The sequence below is a fragment of the Scyliorhinus torazame genome, chromosome 5 (assembly GCF_047496885.1).
Source record: "Scyliorhinus torazame isolate Kashiwa2021f chromosome 5, sScyTor2.1, whole genome shotgun sequence".
Taxonomy (NCBI): domain Eukaryota; kingdom Metazoa; phylum Chordata; class Chondrichthyes; order Carcharhiniformes; family Scyliorhinidae; genus Scyliorhinus; species Scyliorhinus torazame.
The window spans coordinates 186,988,963-187,008,821 of record NC_092711.1 but is presented as its reverse complement, the minus strand read 5'-3'; the positions used below and the strand labels follow the sequence as shown (position 1 = coordinate 187,008,821).

The 19,859-nt window shown below is 48.1% G+C and overlaps 1 protein-coding gene across 3 annotated transcripts; it reads left to right on the top strand.

The window, feature by feature from the left end:
• Window positions 1-1,614: 1,614 nt before the first annotated feature.
• LOC140420803 (uncharacterized) lies at window positions 1,615-5,139 on the top strand. 3 transcript variants are annotated; one of them, XM_072504843.1, is made up of 3 exons: window positions 1,615-1,975; window positions 2,415-2,506; window positions 3,514-5,139. In XM_072504843.1, exon 3 carries the CDS (start codon window positions 3,621-3,623, stop codon window positions 4,992-4,994), a length of 1,374 nt encoding a protein of 457 aa, XP_072360944.1. In that variant the 5' UTR covers window positions 1,615-1,975; window positions 2,415-2,506; window positions 3,514-3,620; the 3' UTR covers window positions 4,995-5,139. The 3 variants fall into 3 exon arrangements, with proteins under 3 accessions (XP_072360944.1, XP_072360946.1, XP_072360945.1); XM_072504845.1 differs by having other exon boundaries at window positions 1,621-1,649; XM_072504844.1 differs by lacking the exon at window positions 1,615-1,975 and having other exon boundaries at window positions 1,982-2,506.
• Window positions 5,140-19,859: the final 14,720 nt, after the last annotated feature.

The window sequence follows — 19,859 nt, the reverse complement described above, 5'->3', positions numbered from 1 at the left end:
ATCGAGCCCGGTCCCTGGCGGTGAAAGCATTGACTCTGATCCATTAGCCCACCAGAGTTCCACCATCACCAGCTCAATGATTCCTTGTCCATCATTCCGTGTGCCAGTTCATCAATTCTGCCTTCCTTTCTATCACAGAGCTTCCCTTTTGTTCTTTTTTTTACTGATTAACTCCTGACTGTACAATCAGAAAATGCTGGACATAATCAGCGGCTCAGTTTATGTTTATCTGCAAAGGCACAAGTTATTTAACTTTTCCTCACTCTGAAATTAAAATAATTCAACACTGATTTTGCCGGGGTTTAAATGGCGAATTTTCGCGTGTGAAGTGGTCTTGATATCCACTGCCCTACAGAAACACTTTGCTGGCTTGCACGCTCACCTCAAACATGGCATGTCTCTGTTTTGAAACACTGCAGCAGCATTTTCATCACTAACATATGACTGGTCATACCTCTCAAAACCGACTGAATATGCTTTCTCAGGAGAGTGAGGGCTTAAATAACTGCGGCCTTGCAGATAATGAAAGAGTTTGTCAGGATAAGCAAGCAGAAGATATTCCCACTTGTGGATGGAGGAAAACAAACGTAAGTTAGTCACCAGTCACCCTAATGCACAATTCAGTACCAATCAAAGGTTAACAGAAAATTCCTCAAATACTCAGCAGATCTGGCAATGGCTGTAGAATGTGGAACCGAGTTAACGTTCAGGTATGCACACTGATGCAGCACAGTTCTAATATAAGGTCACAGAAATTTGCAATATTTACTATTGTGATTTCACAAGATCAAGATCTGCAGTAATTTCCTTTTATTTACGTGGAGAGTGCTGTGACGATGGAACCCATCACAAAAGGACTTGAAATTCACATTTGAACTGGGAACCCAGGGGTAAAATTCCATCGTGAAATGAATATGCAACAGTTGAAAGTCAAAAGGGATTCACCCAGTAAACACCTTTACTGATACAACAGCACAGTCTCACCAGCTAAAGACTATAGGCTGTTTCAGCACAATGGGCTAAATAGCTGGCTTGTAAAGCAGACTAAGGCCAGCCAGCAGCGCGGGTTCAATTCCTCTACCAACCTCCCCGAACAAGCTCTGGAATGTGGCGAATGTGAAGACTACTTGCGATTTTCATTTTCATTCAGATACTTCACCTGTGTAAAGGGACCCATTCCCCCGGCCTCATTTAAATTCCAGCGTTAAAAGTTCAAAGGATTTGACCCACAATCAGTGCATTCTTATCGCCAAGGCACACTTTAAATGTGTGGGAGGAAAAACACTTGTTCATTACAACCGCTGAGACTCCAGTGAGTTTACCTTTAATTGCATGCATTTGTTTTGCTGTTAATTACACCCGGGACAGAACTATGGTTCATGTGAACTTTAGTTCCTGTATTAGTTATTTTAACATTTTGATATCTTGGCCCTATGGCTCCAATCGTAATTTAATCAGTTTAAAAAAAATCATTAATATCATAATTCAATGGTGAACATCTTACGCTGCACTCACAGCGAATCAAAATGCCCCCTTGCCCCACATCAAGTGCCCACTGCGCATGCGCCGGCCGGTGTTTCAATAGCGCATGTGCAACGTAGTTTGCGATAAGTACATGCGCAGTGGGGTCCGGCAACAACAGGATGGAGGTTATATCAGTTCCGGAGATTGAGCGAAACGGCAAAATATGGAGGGTATCAGAGGCGGTGGAACGAGTGGGGAGGCTTCATAAACACCCAGTGAATACTACAAAACCCGAATAAGAACAGATCGGTGCCGCGGTCGCACCAAACGGGGTTGCGGCAGCAGCTGCCTGAGTTGGAGGTCCCGGTTGACGGCCGCTGTCTTTCGAGGGCAGTGTGCAATAGGACGCATGCGCGGTCATCCTGCTCCAGTGAGCAGGAGGAGACAATCTTGTGAATTTCTGTCCTGGACTGATTGGTGGATTTTGGAAACTTTTATTTTTTCTAAAAATGTAAAGTACCCAATTCATTTGTTTTCCAATTGAGGGGAAATTTAACATGATCAATCCACCTACCCTGCACATCTTTGGGTTGTGAGCGTGAGATCTATGCAGACACGGGGAGAACATGCAAACTCCACATGGACAGTGACCCGGATTTGAACCAGGGTTTTCAGCAGTGTGAGGCAGCAGTGCTATCTATGGCGCCATCGTGCGACCATGGAAACAGACCCAGGAAGTGTAGAAGATTGTAGTTTAGTCGGGCAGCATGGTCGGCACGGGCTTGGAAGGCCGAAGGGCCTGTTCCTGTGCCGACCATTTCTTTGTTCTTTGTTGAAACTCCTTTTGCAAGGATTTAGAAGAAGAGAATTGACACAACAAAACCCAAAGCAAGAGAAATCTTTGTTCTCAATTTGACTTCCGCATTGATAGTGATGATTTTTACTTACAGGATATTTGAAGGTAAGGATCTGAAGGCTGAAAACTTAAATCAAACATCAGACCAAACTCTGACAGATTTACTCGATTCATCAGAACCTGAATGTAAGTATGTCTTTGGATAAAGATTCAAACATGTGTGTGACTGGAAATAGAGAAGAGTAATGTCATGGAGGGATATGAAAGGAAGGACAATCATTTTAAATTAAGTTTCTGCTCAACCAGGAGCCTGTGAAGGTCAGTGAGGACAGGGTGATGGGCGAGTGAATGGGACAGGAATTTAGATATATGCAAGTTTATCATGGGTTGAATGCGGGAGGCCGACTAGTCAAACCTACAGGAAATAAAGGAATCAATGAGAGTTTCAGAAACATCCTGACTTAAATTACAATATATCACCATTCCTTCATTGGCTGAGTCACATTTCAGAAACTCCCTCCCGAACAGCAGTGTACACCTACCTGCACTGCAAGGACTGCAAAGGTACAGGAAGGCATCTCACCACCACCTTCTCAAGATCAATTAGAAATTGTGAAAAGCCTGGCTCAGATGCAGACAGTTGCCCGGGAGAAGGATGGTGTCAGTAAACAGTCTGGTTCAGAATTGGATAGCTGCCAGGTAGAGGGATGGTGTCAGTGTCCATGGACTGGAGCTTGTGAGGACTGAAGGCAATGACTTCAGTCTCCCCAATAATTAAATGGATGCAATTTCTCCTAATATGAGCACTGAACGTTGGTGTGTGACTTGGAGGTGATGTTGTTGACATAAATATGCACACCTGGTCCTAGTTGTTAGAGGTTAAGGGTTTGGTCAATTCTGTCCAGTTGGCCTTTTCCTCTCACCTCTCTTAATTTACTCACACCCCACCCTGCCCTACCACTCACGTTGAAGCCCAACCTTGTGTAGGTCCTGACCGGGTCGCAAGTTCTTTTCCCTGAAGGACATTAGTGAACTAGTTGGGGCTTTACAACAATCCAGCAGCTTTCATTGTCACTTTGTTTAGTGCCTGTCCACAAATGATCAGATTCATTCAGTTCAATTTCACAACCTGCGTTTGTGTTTTTGCGGGTTGTCTCTCACTCTCTTTTTTCTGTTGTAAATCAATTTCACAGGGTATTAATGGAGGAGGATCCAGTTGACAAGCTCAAACTAAACATCAGATCAAGATTGCAGAGAGGCATTTAATTCCTCAGAACCTGAACATCATCGGATTTTGAACATGGAAGGAAAAAGCACTGTTCACAGTGGTGAGAAACCATACACCTATTATGTGGGTGAACCAGGCACCCGTCAATCACCTGGAATGTCAAAACAAAAGCACAGTCACACTGGGTCAAAACCATTCTACTGCTCTGATTGTGGGAAGGGATTCACTCAGTTCTCCCACCTGCAGACACACCAGCGACTTCACACAAGAGAGAGGCCGTTCACCTGTTCCATTTGTGGTCAGGGATTCACTAGATCACCTGACCTGCTCCGGCACCATCGAGTTCACACTGGAGAGAGACCATTCTCCTGCTCTGTGTGTGGGAAGGGATTCACTCAGTCAAATGTCCTGCTGACACACCAGCGAATTCACACTGGGGAGAGACCATTCACCTGCCCTGAATGTGGTAAGGGATTTACTCGGTCATCCCTTCTACTGATACACCAGCGATTTCACACGGGGGAGAGACCATTCTCCTGCTCCAATTGTGGGAAAGGATTCTCTCAGTTATGTGACTTGCAGAAACACCAGACAGTTCACACTGGAGAGAGACCGTTCACCTGCCCCCAGTGTGGGAAAGGATTCACTCAGTTATCCCACCTACTGACTCACAAGAGAATTCACACTGGAGAGCGACCATTCATTTGCTCTGAGTGTGGGAAGGGATTCACAAATTCATCCAGCCTGCTGATACATCAGCGATTTCACACAGGGGAGAGGCCGTTCATCTGCTCCATGTGTGGGAAGGGATTTCCTAGATCATCTACCCTGCTGCGACACCAGCGGTTTCACACTGGAGAGAGACCATTCTCCTGCTCAGAGTGTGGGAAGGGATTCATCCAATCAACTGACCTGCTGAGGCACCAGCAATTCCACACTGGGGAGAGACCATTCTCCTGCTCAGAGTGTGGCAAGGGATTCACTCAATCAACTGACCTGCTGAGACACCAGCGAGTACACACTGGAGAGAGGCCAATCTCCTGTTCCGACTGTGGGAAGCGATTCACTGATTCATCCAGTCTGCTGATACATCAGCGATTTCACACTGGAGAGAGGCCGTTCACCTGCTCCATGTGTGGGAAGGGATTCACTCAATCAAGTGGCCTACAGAAACACCAGCGAGTTCACACTAGGGAGAGGCCGTTCACCTGCTCCAATTGTGGGAAGGGATTTACTCAGTCAACCCACCTCCTGACACACCAGCGAGTTCACACTGGAGAGAAACCATTTACCTGCCCCAAATGTGGGAAGGGATTCACTCAATCAAGTGGCCTGCAGACGCACCAGCGAGTTCACACAGGGGAGAGACCATTCTCCTGCCTCAAGTGTGGGAAGGGATTCACTCAATCATCTAACCTACTGACGCACCAGCGAGTTCACAAGTAATTAAAGTGATGGGATTTTATGTTAATCACATCCAGAACTCAACGATGTTCATTGGGGTCTGTTTCTGCTGATGCTAATAAACTTAAGCCCAGTTATAGACGTTCATGTTCCACATAAAGTCAAATAAATCAGCTTTCTGCCAAAACACAGCGTGTCGAGTCTTTTCAATATTTTAAAGTTATTTCCTTATCCTATGAAAAATAAAATGAAAATGAAAATCGCTTATTGTCACAAGTAGGCTTCAAATGAAGTTACTGTGAAAAGCCCCTCGTCGCCACATTCTGGCGCCGGTTCGGGGAGGCTGGTACGGGAATTGAACCGTGCTGCTGGCCTGCCTTGGTCTGCTTTAAAAGCCAACTCTTTAGCCCTGTACTAAACCAGCCCCTGCTAAACCAGCCCCTATGCCCTGTCTCCTCCATCCTCCCCTCGAACAACAAGTTTGAGGAGCTCACGGAGCATCTTACTCACTAAAACTGAGACAGTCCGATCAGCTGCCTCTGCAATCCCTCCTACTTGCCGACCAGGACAAACTGGCTCTCGATTTCTCCTGTCATGGCTGTAAATTCACATCTTTCATTCCTGTTCCCTCATACACTCTAAACGTTCATCTTGTCCATGAGACCCACCTCATGCTCTCTTGATCCTATTCCTAATAAGGTGTCGATCAAACAGCGTCCCCATGTTAATTGATATTGTTAGCGGTTCAGACTCGTGTTTACTCTCGATGTAATCCATGTTTTAGTTGAGTGCAGCATGTTTGATTCTGACAGTAGTTGTTCACCTTGATGATGAAGACATAAACCCATCAGTTCCTCCCCTGGACACAGATCCTGAATGGCAAGGAGTGGAGAGTTTCAGATTTCTGGACCACTGGGATCTCTCCCGGACAGGTTGCATCTAAACTGGAGGGGCACCAATATCCTGGCTGGGAGGTTTGCGAGAGTCACTTGAGAGGATTTAAACCAGTATGGCAGGGTGGTGGGAACCATAGCACCAGCTTAGAAGATGTAATAACTGAAGGAGAAATGGAGAACAAAAAAAAGAGAACAACATCACCCTGTCTGCTCAAACGCAATGGTTTCAAGTGTATTTGTTTCAACGCCAGAAGTATAGCGGGTAAGGCAGATGAACTTAGAGCACTTATTAGTACTTGGAATTATGATGTGGTTATCACAGAAATGTGGTTAAAGGAAGGGCAGGATTGTCAGCTGAACGTTGGGAGGACCTAGATGTTTCAGGAGAGATAGAGGGGAATGTAGAAGGGGTGGGGTAATAGCATTACCGGTTCAGGAGAATATTATAGCCGGCCTGCGGGAGGACACCTCATACAATAAGGCAATCTGGGTAGAACTCAGGAACAGGAAGGGGCAATCAAAATGTTCGGGGTTTATTACAGGCCTGCCAACTGCCAGCGAGAGATAGAGGAGCAGATAGGTAGAGAGATTTTGGATAACTGCAAAAGTAACAGAGTTGTTGCGGTTGGGCATTTTAATTTACCCTATATTGACTGGGACTCAGTGCTAGGGGCTTGGATGGTGTTTGTAAGGTGTATCCAGGAAGGCTTCCTGATACAATATGTAGATAGTCCAACTAGGGAAGGGGCAGTACTGGACCTGGCATTGGGAAATTAGCCTGGACAGATGGTTGAGGTTTCAGTAGGGGAACATTTTGGGAGTAGTGGCCACAATTACGTACGTTTTAAGGTACTTTTGGATAGGTAACCCTCGCGTTAATGTTTGAAACAGGGAAAGGCAAATAACGATAACATTAGACAGGAATTGAAGAATTTGGATTGGGTGCAGCTGTTGGATGCTAAATCAACATCAGACATGTGGGAGTCTTTCTGATTAGGATTCAGGAAAGTCACGTTCCTGAGAGAATGAAGGATAAGTATGGGAAGTTTAGGGAGCCTTGGATAACGAGGGATATTGTGAACCTCGTCAAAAAGAAAAAGGAGGCTTTTGTATGGTCTAGAAGGGTGGAGACAGTTGATATCCTTGAGGCATATAAAGAAAGTAGGAAGGTACTTAAGCGGGAAATTAGGAGGGCTCAGGAGGGAATTGTGAAGGGAAGGGGGTCATGAAAAGTCCTTGGCAAGTAGGATTAAGGTGAATCCCAAAGCTTTTTAATTCATGTAAAGAGCAAGAGAGTGGCCAGAGAAAGGATTGGACCACTTAAGGACAGTGGTGGGAATCTATCTGTTGAGCCAGAGGAAATGGGTGAGGTACTAATGAGTACTTTGTATCAGTGTTCACCAAAGAAAGAGACTTGGTGGAAGAAAATTCTTGGGTAGGGTGTGTGGACAGTCCGGATCATGTTGACATCGAAAAGGAGGTATTAGATATTTTAAAAGATATTAAGGTAAATAAGTCTCCTGGGCCAGGTGGTATTTACTCCAGAATGCTGAGGGAAGCAAGGGAGGAAATTGCTGGGGCCTTGACTGACATCTTTGTATCCTCATTGGCTACAGGTGGAATCCCAGAGGACTGGAGAATTGGTAATGTGGTACCGGTGTTTAAGAAAGGTAGCAGGGATAATCCTGGAAACTATATATTGGCTTTTCTCATATTTATAAACTGTTGTTACTTATATACATTACATTTTACTTGCCGGGCTAATTTGCTTTATTTTACAGAGAGGTTTGTTTTGTTCTTCATTTGACTAACTGTATGTACATTTTCCTGCCCTCTGGATTGGTCTATGATATCCCCCTTTCCTCCTCCCCCCCATTGGTTTCCGCAATTTTCCTCTTCTCTTGTGGTTTCCCCATTTTTCTAACCCCTGCACCACCCCGTCCCCCATCCCCCACCCCCCTGGTTGCGCAGTCCTTTTGTTCTTCATCTCCCCCCCCCCCCCCCCCCCCCACTAGCTTACCTTGCTGGCCTCGAACAGGTTTTGGAACAGGCCACGAACTGCCCCCAAGTATCCAGGAAGCATTCCTCTGACCCTCGGAGGACGTACTTAATCTTCTCCATGTGGAGAAATTCCGAGAGGTCAGTGAGCCAGTCTGCAGCTTTGGGTGGTGCTGCTGATTGCCAGCCGATCAGGATTCTCCGGCGTGTGATTAGGGTTGGCCGCCTTCCCCATGTCTAGCTCTGGCTGCTCCGATACCCTGAAGATTGCCACGATTTCGTATGGCTTCACCCTCACCCCCACAACTTTGGACATTGCCTCGGAAAAGGCTGTCCAGAACCCAGCAAGCTTGGGGCAAGCCCCAAACATGTGGGTGTGGTTGGCCGGGCCGCTCTGGCACTGCTCACATTTGTCCCCCACCTCCGGGAAGAACCTGCTCATTTGGGTTCTGGTCAGGTGCGTTCTGTGCACCACTTTGAGCTGCATTAGGCTGAGCCTTGCGCAGGAGGAGGGGGAGCTCACCCTGCTCAGTGCTTCGCACCAGAGTCCCCATGCTACCTCTGTCCCCAGTTCGACTTCCAGTTTTGTCTGTTCCCGTCCTGTGGTGTTCGGGCTCTGTCCAGTAGCTGTCCGTATATTTTCCCACATAGCGCCCCCCCTTCTTGCAGCTTGTGCCTATCAGGTCCTCTAGTAGTGTGCTTTCTGGGGCCACGGGGTACCCTACTGTCTCTTTGCGGAGGAAGTGCTTTATTTGGAGGTGTCTGAATTCCTGTCCTCTTGCTTGTTCCCACTTCATCGTCAGTTCGTCCAGTGTCACCAGTCTGTGCCCTACGTAGAAGTCCCTGACCGTCAGTGTGCCCCCGTCCCACCTCCATCTTTTGAAGGTGATATCAAACATGGCTGGGAGGAACCTGTGATTGTGGCAGACGGGGGCCATAAGGGACATTTTGGTAATCCTGAAGTGCTGTCTCAACTGAGTCCAGGTTCTCAGCATGACCGCTATCACTGGGCTCGTTGTGTACCTTGGGAGTGTTGCTGTGGCCAAGGCCTGGAGCGTTGTTCCTTTACAGGATGCCTTCTCCATTTGTACCCAATCTATGTCGGGTTCTTGTACCCATCCCCTCACTTTTCTGCCATTGCTGCCCATTGGTAGTATTGTAGGTTCGGTAGAGCCAGGCCACCTCTGACTTTCCCTCTTTGCAGTGTCGGCTTGGGAATTCTCGGGTTCTTGGGTTCCCCACACAAACGCCATGATTAACCTGTCTATGTTTTGGAAAAAGGCCTTGGGGATGAAGATCGGGATGGATCTAAACAGGAAGAGGAACTTTGGCAGTACGTTTATCTGGATCATCTGCACTCTTCCCGCCAGGGAGAGTGGGAGTGAGCACCACCGGTGAAGGTCTTTTCTTACTTCCTCCACCAGGCTGGTCAGGTTCCACTTGTGGATCTGTGTCCAGTCTCTGGCTATCTGGATCCCCAGGTAACGGAATTTGTCTGGGCCATTTTGAATGGGAGCTCTGTCCCTCCCCCTTTTGGGTCACTCGGAATGTCTCGCTTTTGGCCAGGTTAAGTTTGTAGCTCGAGAAGGTTCCAAACTCTTTCAGTATTTGCAGTATTGCCTTCAGTCCCTCCTGTGTCTTCGAGACATAGAGGAGCAGGTCATCTGCATAGAGTGAGACTCTGTGCTCTCTGTCTCCTCTCCAGATTCCCTTCCAGCTTTTGGCATCCTGCAGGGCTTTCGCCAGGGGTTCGATCGCTAGCGCAAACAAGAGTGGGGACAGGGGGCAGCCCTGTCTTGTTCCTCTCTGTGGCTGGAAGTATTCAGAGCTGGTGGTGTTAGTTTGGACACTCGTTTTGGGAGCGTTGTACAGGAGCCTCGCGCAGGCGGTGAATCCCACTCCTAGCCCAAACTGTTCCAGTACCTCGAGGAGGTAGTTCCATTCGACTCTGTCAAAGGCCTTTTCTGCGTCCATGGAGACGATCACCTCTGGTGTTCTCTCCTGGGGGAGGGGGGAGGTGGCGGGGTCATTATCATATTCAGCAGCCACCTGATGTTCGCTGTGAGCTACCTACCCTTGACAAAGCCCGTTTAGTCCTCTGCGACCACCTCTGGCCAGGACCTTTGCGAGTATTCTCGCATCCATATTCAGCAGTGAAATGGGTCTGTATCATCCACATTCCATCAGGTCTTTCTCTTTTTTGGGTATCAGTGAAATTGTGGCCTGCACTAGCATGGGGGGCAGGGTGCGCCTGCCAGTGAGTTCCGCGAACATGTCCCTTAGGTGTGGGGTCAGGACTGGTGCGAATATTTTGCAGAAGTCCGCCGGGAATCCGTTGCGTCCCGGTGCCTTCCCCACCTGCATGGAGCTGATACTCTCCATGATTTCTCACAGGCCTATTGGTGCTTCCAGCTCCCCCCATCTGTCTTCCCCCACCACTGGTAGTTCCAGTCTGTCTATGAACTGTTTCATTCCCGAGGTGCACAGTCTCTGGTAGAATGTCTCAAATGCCCGAGTGACCTCCTTTGGCTCTGATGCCAGTCTGCCTTTGCCATCCTTAATCTGCACTATTTCCCTTGTGGCCTCCTGCTTTCTCAGCTGGTGAGCCAATAGGCGGCCAGCATTGTCTCCGTGTTTGTAGAAGGTCCCCCCGGGGTCTGGCGGAGTTGGTACACTGCTTTCCTAGTGGATAGCAGGGTCAAGTCCATTTGCAGCTTTTCCCTCTGCCAGCAGCTCTATGGTCGGGGCCTCGGAGTACTTTCTATTGACTTCCAGAATGGAGTCCACTAGCTGTTGCCTGGCCACCCTCTCTTCCCTATCTCTACTTGCCTTGTTGGCTATGGTCTCTCCTCTGATCACGGCCTTCAGTGTCTCCCAAAACGTGGAGGGTGAGACCTCCCCGTTTTGGTTGTTGCTAACGTAATCGCCTATGGCATGCAATTTTTTTTGGCAGAAAGCCTTGTCGGCCAGGAGCTCCCTGATTAGCCTCCATGTGGAGCGCTGGGCCCAGCCTGTCTCCAACCTCACATCCATATAGTGTGGAGCATGGTCGGAGATACCAATCGCGGAGTAGTCCGTTCCCCTGATCCCTGGAAGCACCGATTTCCCCACTGCAAAGAAGTCGATACGGGTGTATACCTTGTGCACCTGTGAAAAGAACGAGAACTCCTTTTCTCCCAGGTGCAGGAACCTCCATGGGTCCACCGCCCCGAATTGTTCCATGAAGGCCCCTAGCTCCCTAGCCATGCCAGACGTTTTCCCCGTTCTGGGGTTTAATCAGTCAGTCAGTGGGTTCAGCATGCAGTTAAAGTCGCCCCCCATAATCAATCGGTGTGTGTCAAGGTCGAGGATTTCTGCCATGGTCTTCTTTATGAATTCTGAGTCATCCCAGTTGGGAGCATACACATTTACCAGTAGAACAGGCACCCTTTCCAGGACCTCGCTGACCATGACGGACCTTCCACCTGGGTCCGTAACTGTCTTGGTTCCCGTAAAACTCGTCCTTTTGCTAATTAATATTGCTACCCGCCTAGCCCTCGTCCCGTAGCATGAGTGGTACGCCTGTCCCACCCAGCCCCTCCTTACCAGCAGGCGGTCCTTCTCCCTCAGGTGCGTCTCTTGCAGGTAGATTATGTCTGCTTTTAGGCTTCTTAGGTGGGTGAACACACTGGATCTTTTCACTGGGCCGTTGAGTCCCCTTACATTCAGGTAACAATCCTGGTGGGGGTTTTCTGCCCCACTCAGTCCTGTGACATCACCCATACTTACCTGGTGGACTCGCCCCTGCACTCCGGGTTTTCCCTTTGCTAGGGGGCCGTCCAAAATGGCCAGGGTCACTGCTCTCACCATGGGGTTCGGCCCCAGCGATCAGGGGTCTCCCTTTGCCCAGGGGCAACCAATGCGGCCACCAGCTGCGTGTACGCCACACGGGTGCGCCGCTATGCTCTGGGATCTCCCTCCAGCCTGCTGCCCTCTCGAGTGGCTGTTTGCGGCACCCTCTTTGTCCCTCGCCCTGCTCCATGCCCGCTGAGGCCTATGTCTGTACTGCTTCACTATCTCACCCTTCTCTTTGCTTCTCTTTAGTTCTGGGTTCTCCCCCAGACTCCTCTCCCCACTAGCCCCTACACCTTTGTCCCCCCCCCTGCGTTCACCCCCCCTTCTGTCTCCCCCTCCTTGTGCCAGGCACTCCCCCTCCCCACAGAGGGGCGCCATGGCCCTCCTTCCTTCCTGCCCTCCTGTGTTGGCCCTCCTCCCTAGTATGGTGGCCCTACTCCCAGAATTCACGCAGTACTGGCCCTGTTTAGCCTTTCTCCCACTGGCCCTTGTCTCACCCTCCTGTTTGCTTTCCTCACCCTCATTTCCCTCGCTGCACTCCCTCCCATTGCATTGAGAGAGGAGACAAACTCTGAGACAAGGCAGCATAACACACATGTGCACAGTTCATGAATCCATTGTCCTTGTTTACAGTCTGTCCAATGCTCTTGGTCCTGGTTTTCCCTTCCTTTTCCGTCCCCCTGTCTTTCATTGTGGTTGCGTGTGCTCCTCCCCCAGTTTGTTCGCTCTAAGAACTCATCAGCCACTGCTGCTTTATTAAAATACAGCTCTTTCCCCTCAAATGTTACCCAGAGTTTGGCCAACATCCCAAATTTTACGATGCTTTTGGCCCTCCCCAACTCCAGAATCGCTTTTTTCTGCTCCTTCACTTCCGTTTCCAGGCCTTCGATGGTCTGCTGCATTTTGTGTGTCGTCTCCTTCATCATTGCTTGGAGCTCCGACCAGAGCGCCTCCTTTATGTTGGTCGCTGCGTCCTGCTCACGCTCCGCTACTTGGTCCACCATCGTTTTCCCTTTCAGGCTCGCCTGAACCTCCATCTCATCTTGTGGGGCCGTCTGCCTGCTCGACCGCCGCCCATGCGCCTTACCCTCACTGCTGCCGCTGCTTGCGCCTCACCGTCCCTTCACCTTGGTGTTTTTCTTTCCTCCAGCCATCTGTCTGTCTCTTTCTTTCCCCGCTGCTGTTCCTTACCCTGAGGTTGCTCTCACTTCCCCCGCTCCTCTGCCCTCGCTGGCTTTGCCCTCCTCTTTTCCCCCCTTCCTTCTCACTGGGTCAGGAGGGTTCGGGAGACGAGTTTCCTGGTGTAGATGGGAGTCCCACTTTGTCTCGCCGCTCATGATGTGGTCGCCATCAGTCAGATAATGCTTTTTGATTGACAGTTCACTTTAATACTTTCTCATGAATAATGTAACTGCAGAAAAAGGGGAGTCTTGACTACAAATCTCTCACTTCCTGACACACAACCTCTCCACCTCCTCTCTGACGATGTTTCCTCGGATTGTGCAGTGGCGTCCATTCGCCATCTGAGGATGGTGCTTACTTTAATCACAAGATACAACTGAACAGAATCTGAACTCGGCTTTGACAAAGAGTCATTGGACTCGAAGCGTTAGCTCTTTTCTCTCCCTACAGATGCTGCCAGACTTGCAGAGATTTTCCAGCATTTTCCCTTCCGTTTCAGATTCCAGCATCCGCAGTAATTTGCTTTTATTTTGAACAGAATCTGTCCAGCTATCTGCCTTATCCTTTTTCGTCTCCACAGCCATGTGTGACAATGTCAATATTTAACTGCCAGCTCACATGCCCCCGAGAGATGAGGGAATGTTAGAAACGCACAAGTAAAAAAAATGCAGTTATCACAGTCATTTAAGCATGAAGTATGATTTAATTCAGAGCAACAAGTTCACATGTTAGATTAAAATGAAATTGAATTAACAAGCTGTGAGTAGAAAATTGTTCACATTTGACATTTCTTCTTTTTATTCAATATTTTATTTGGAAAGTATGTAAGAGGAGTATCTTAGATTCCAGATCACGGCAATTCTCTGCCTTCTGCCAGTCCTCATGAAAGTAATCGCTTTTCGCAGTTCACAGATACTGACCATGAATCTGTGAATATGGACTGCATTTTAAAATCTGGCAATCATGTCCATCACAAATAAGACACTGTTGAATTATTCATAAATTCAGCATCGTTTTTTCCTCAGAGAACACAGAACTTAGGCTATACAGTGCAAAAGGAGGCCATTCGGCCCATCGAGTCATAGAATCATATAATTTACAGTGCAAAAGGAGGCCATTCGGCCCATCGAGTCTGCACCGACGCTTGGAAAGAGCACCCTACCCAGGCCCACACCTCTACCCCATCCCCATAACCCAGTAACCCCATCCAACACTAAGGGAAATTTTGGACACTAAGGGCAATTTAGCATGACCAATCCACCTAACCAGCACATGTTTGTGGGAGAAAACCGGACAACCCGGAGAAAACCCATGCACACAAGGGGAGTCTGTGCAAACTCAAGCTGGGAATCGAACCTGCACGTCGTTGGACTATGGGAGGAAACCAGAGCTCCTGGAGGAAACCCACGCAGACACGGGGAGAATGTGCAGACTCCGTACAGAAAGTGACACTGCGGGGAAATTGAACCTGGGGCCCAGGGGCTGTGAAGCCACAGTGCCATCCACTTGCTGCCCAAAATAACTTATTGACCACACAAATGAAACTTTAGCAGTGGTGGGATCTGTACCCACACCTTCACATAGATTGGAGCCTAAATACAGCACCTTAGACCACTCGGCCATACTACCACAGCATCAAGTAGCAAAGGATGAGTAGAGTGACACATTATTTATAAATTGAATCGTATTTGCTCTGAATTAAATCTTTATTTACACGTTTTTATGCGTTTTGCATTCTCACGCCTATATAATTACTGTTTTGCACAGAGAAAGATAAACACCTCTTCAGTGGCGAACAGTGTAATGTTAAATCAGTGATAGAAAAAGCTGTACCCACATTTGATGTGTTCCATTCTGTTTTTACATTACCAAACACTTCACTTTAAACTAGCAGTGTTAATATCGCTGTTTAAACGTATTACTTTCACATTGCATTGTCTGCATCGGACCTTACGTTGCAATATACTGGATGAGTAACAACATCTGTAAGAAGAGAAAGTAAATGATTATCAAGATGGAGAAGTGATGGTCTTTTTCTGATACCGTTATATTTTTAATTGTCCATGCATCTGGGTAACGTTAAATATCATTAATTGGGACACTCATCTGTTGTAAAAAGTTATTCCCGCATTGAAGACTTTTGTATCAGCATTTCTCTGAAGATTTGTTGTTGAAAATTATTACATCATAATTTTCTCACCCCTAAGAAAGACAAAGACCCTACTGAATGCGATTCTTAGAGACCCATCTCACTACTAAACATAGACACCAAAATATTGGCCAAGACCCTAGCCAAAAGACTAGAAGACTGCATACCAGAGGCGGTCTCAGAGGATCAAACGGGCATTGTCAAAGGTAGTCAGCTAACACCAAACATCAGGCGCCTACTGAATGCGATCATGACCCCATACGGCAACAGAGTACCTGAAGTGATTGTCTCCCTGGACGCAGTAAAGGGCTTCAACAAAGTAAAGTGGAAGTACCTCACAGAGGTGCTGGAGCAGTTTGGGTTCAGAAAAGGATTCACCTCATGGGTGAAGCTCATGTACAACGCTCCCATGGCGAGTGTATAGACAAACAACACCAGCTCCCAGTACTTCCAGCTGCACAGGGGCACCAGGCAGGGCTGCCCGCTGTCCCCGCTGCTGTTCGCCATGGCAATCGAAAAATTAGTGATCGTGTTCAGAACAGCAAAGAACTGGAGGGGGATTCAAAGAGGAGGCGGAGAGCATATTGTCTCGCTCTACACAGATGACCTGCTCCTCTACATCTCGGACCCACAAAGCAGCATGAAATAATCATTGCACTCCTGAAAGGGGTTGGTGCCTTCTCGTGCTACAAACTGAACATGAACAAAAGTGAAATTTTCCCTGTAGAACCCACAAGGGGGAGAGGCAGCAACAGTGGGACTGCCGTTTAAACAAGCCCAACACAAATTCTGCTACCTGGGGATCCAAATCGCTCATGACTGGACTGGAATCCACAAATGGAACCTGACCAGTCTGATAGAGGAAGTCAAAAAGGACCTGCAGAGATGGAACACACTCCCACTCTCCCTGGTGGGGAGAGTACAGACAATCAAAATGAACGTACTGCCCAGGTACCTCTTCCTTCTTAGATGCATCCCGATCTATATCGCCAAGGCCTTTTCCAGCTCACTAGACAAATTAATCATGACGTTTGGATGGGGATGGGGTTGGTGAGGGGGCGGGTGGTGGTGGTGGGTGGGGAATGCTATATCACAAATAAGGTCCCACAAAAGACAAAATCCAGGGGAGGGCTAGTCCTCCCACACCTACAATTCTACCACTGGGCAGTGACAGCGGAAAGAGTGATGGGATGGATAAAGGAGCCAGAAGCCAAGTGGGTGCAAGAGGACCTCTCTCCAGTCCATCGCCGCGATGGCAGTCCCATCCCCGCCCAAGAAACACTCCAGCAGCCCAGTGGTGATGGCCATCCTCCAGACGTGGACCAACTATGACAGCAATTCGAACTGACCAAAATGTCCAACAAAGCCCCCATCTGCAATAACCACAGGCTCACATCAGCACTTACCGACGGCACCTTTAAAAGGTACAGACAGAATGGTGGAACATTTACAGTCAGGATCACAACACTAGAAGAACTGATGTAGACATTCCAACTAACTAAAGGCAATGAACTCAGATGCTTGCACTTTAAAAACATCCTCCGAAGAATCAAGATAGACGGGTGATGGTGAGAGGGGCTGGGAGGAAGCAGTCAGTGCAGGGGTCCACTGTGGTCGTTCCCCTCAGTAACAAGTATACCACTTTGGATACTGTTGAGGGGGCCGACCTACCAGGGGTAAGCCACGGTGAATGGATCTCCAGCACTGAGTCCGTCTTTGTGGCTCAGAAGGGAAGGAGGGAGAGCAGGAGAGCAATAGTTATTGGGGACTCGATAGTTAGAGGGACAGATAGACGGTTCTGTGGCAACGAAAGAGACTCACGGATGTATGTTGCCTACTGGGTGCCAGGGTCCATGACGTCTCGGACCGTGTTTTCAGAATCCTTAAGGGGAAGGGGGAACAGTCACAAGTCGTGGTACACATCGATACCAACGACATAGGTAAGAGAAGGGACGGGGATTTAAAAGCGGAATTCAGGGAGGTAGGGTGGAAGCTGAAAGCCACAAACCATGTTGTCATCTCTGGTTTGTTGCCACGTGCTAGCGCGTTGAGGAACAGGGAGAGAGTGCAGATAAACACGTGTCTGCAGGGATGATGTAGGAGGGAGGGTTTCAGTTACGTGGATAATTGGAGCACATTCTAGGGAAGGTGGGACCTGTACAGACAGGACGGTTTGCATCTGAACCAGAGGGGCACCAATATCCTGGGTGGGAAATTTGGTACGGTTCTTCGGGGGGGGTTTAAACTAATTTGTCAGTGGAATGGGAAAACGAGCTGTTGGTTCTCCTCCAAGTCATTCACCACCCTAACCTGGAAACATATCGCCATTTCTTCACTGTCGTTGAGTCAAAGTCCTGGGACTCCCTCCCTAACAGAACTGTGGGTGTACCTACACCTCAAGGACCACTGCGGTTCTAGAAGGCAACTCATCTCCACCTTCTGAAGGGCAACCAGGGATTGGCAAGAAATGCTGGCCTAACCAGCAAAGCCCACATCCCGTAAATGAATTTTTAAAAAAAGTCCCGAGTTAACGGTCACCATGTTTCTAGCGGACAATGTGGAGTGGGGCGTCCGCACGTTCGTCATCCTTGTGCGAGGCAATGCGCAGGACAGCACATTCACAGCACACATACTTCTAGAATACTTATTGGGAGCAGTGTTCTTCAATCTTTTCAATGACAAGAAAAGAGCAACTTGTCCATCAAGCGGCTTCACACTTCGAGTTACAATGTCTTATTGATGAGGCAGAACAACGATATATGTCCAGGTCAGCGACAATAATTTGTATTTATATCTTACCTTTAAAATAATAATACTTTCCAAGTCATTTCACAGAACAGTTACGAAGTAACATTTGACACTGAACTTTAGGGGATATTAGGCAGATGGCCAAAGGCTGGTAGAAAAGTGATTTTAAGAGAATATTAAAGCAGGAAAGTGAGGCGGAGAGGTTTAACAAGGAAATTTCAGAGATTGTGGCTCAGACGAATGAAATAACGATCATCAATGGTGGAGGAATTAAAATCAGAACTGTTCAAGGGTCCAGAATTACATAAATGTCGATACCTTGGTGAGTGTATGGCTGGAAAGCTAGGGCTGGTAACAACCATGGAGAAAAACAAGAATGAGAATTGTATGATTTTGTTGCTTTTCAACCTTGAGCCTTTGTAGGTCAGGGAGCATGGGGTGAAGAAGACATGTTGCGAGGCACACGGGCAGCAGAGTTTTGGATGACTTCAAGATTACATAGAGGTTGAATGTGAGGATGGCCGGGAGTGTTTCAGTCGGCGGATGGCGAGGCATCCCTGGAAAGTAACCTTCACTGCATCCTCTCCAGTGCAATCACATCCATCCTACAATGAGCTGGCGAGAACTGCACAGAGTACTCCACCTGTGGTCTAACCAAAGTTTCAAACAACTCCAACATAAAGTCCCTGCTCTTATAGTCTATGCCAAGACTGATAAAGGCAAGTGTCCTGTATGCCTTTTTAAATACCCTTTTCACCTCCCCAGCCGCTTTGTGGACTCTGAGGACATGAATTCCAAGATCCATTTGTTCCTCTGAGCTCTGTGGTGTCCTGCCTTTCATTGAGTACTTCTTTGTCATGTTAGAGGGCAGCACGGTAGCACAGTGGATAGCGTTGTTGCTTCACAGCTCCAGGGTCCCAGGTTCGATTCCTGGCTTAGGTCACTGTCTGTGCAGAGTCTGCACATTCTGCCTGTGTCTGCTTGGGTTTCCTCCGAGTGCTGTGGCTTCCTCCCACAAGTCCCGAAAGACGCACTGCAGTCTCTGAGGTGCAGGTAGATCCATAGTGCTGTTAGCGAGGGGAGTTTCAGGATTTGACCCAGTGACAGTGCTCGGAGTGATGAGTGACTTTGAGGGAACATCCAGGTGATGAGGTTCCCAGTTATCTGCTGCTCTTGTCCTTCTAGCTGGTGGTGGTTCTGGTTATGGAAGGTGCTGCCTTACGAATCTTAGCGAGTTCCTGAAGGGCATCTTGTAGATGCCACGGTTCATTGGTGGTGGACATATTTAATATTTGTGGAAGGGGTAGCAATCAAGCGGACTGGTTTGTCCTGGATGTTGTCAAGCTTCTTAAAGATTAGAGTTGCACGCATCCAGGCAAGTGGAGTGTTTCAAGACACTCCGACTTGTGCCTTGTAGATGTTGGACAGGATATGAGGGTCATGGGGTGAGTTACTTGCCAAAGGATTCCGAGATTTTAACCTTCTCTATCAGTCACAGTATTAATGTGGCTAGTCCAGTTCAGTTTCTGAACAATTTTAATCCCCAGGATGTTGACTGCGGGGGATTTAGTGATGGAAATGCCATTGAATGTCAAGGGACGATGGTTAGATCCTCTCGTGTAGGAGGTGGTCATTGTCTGACACTTGTGTGGTATGAATGTAACTTTCCACTTGTCAGGTGAAGCCTGGATATTGTTCTGGTCTTGCTGCATTTGGACATGGACTGCTGCATTATCTGAAGAGTCGCGAATGGGGCTGAACATTGTGCAGTCATCCGCAAACATCCACACTTTTGACCTTATGACCTTATGATGGAAGGCAGGTCATTCATGAAGCAGCTGAAGGTGGATGAGCCCAGGACACTACCGTGAGGAATTCCTGCAGTGATGTTCTGGAGCTGAAATGAATGATCTCCAACCACCACAATCATCTTCCTTTGTGCCAGGTATGACTACAACCAGTGGAGAGTGCAGCAGAAAAGGAGGATACGCAGCCCATTGTGTCCCTGGCGTCACTCTGGAGATCAGCTCAATTAATTCCACTGTTCTGCCATCTCCCTACAGAAACTTTCACTTCTCTTTCTTCCTCTCCCTCCTTTCC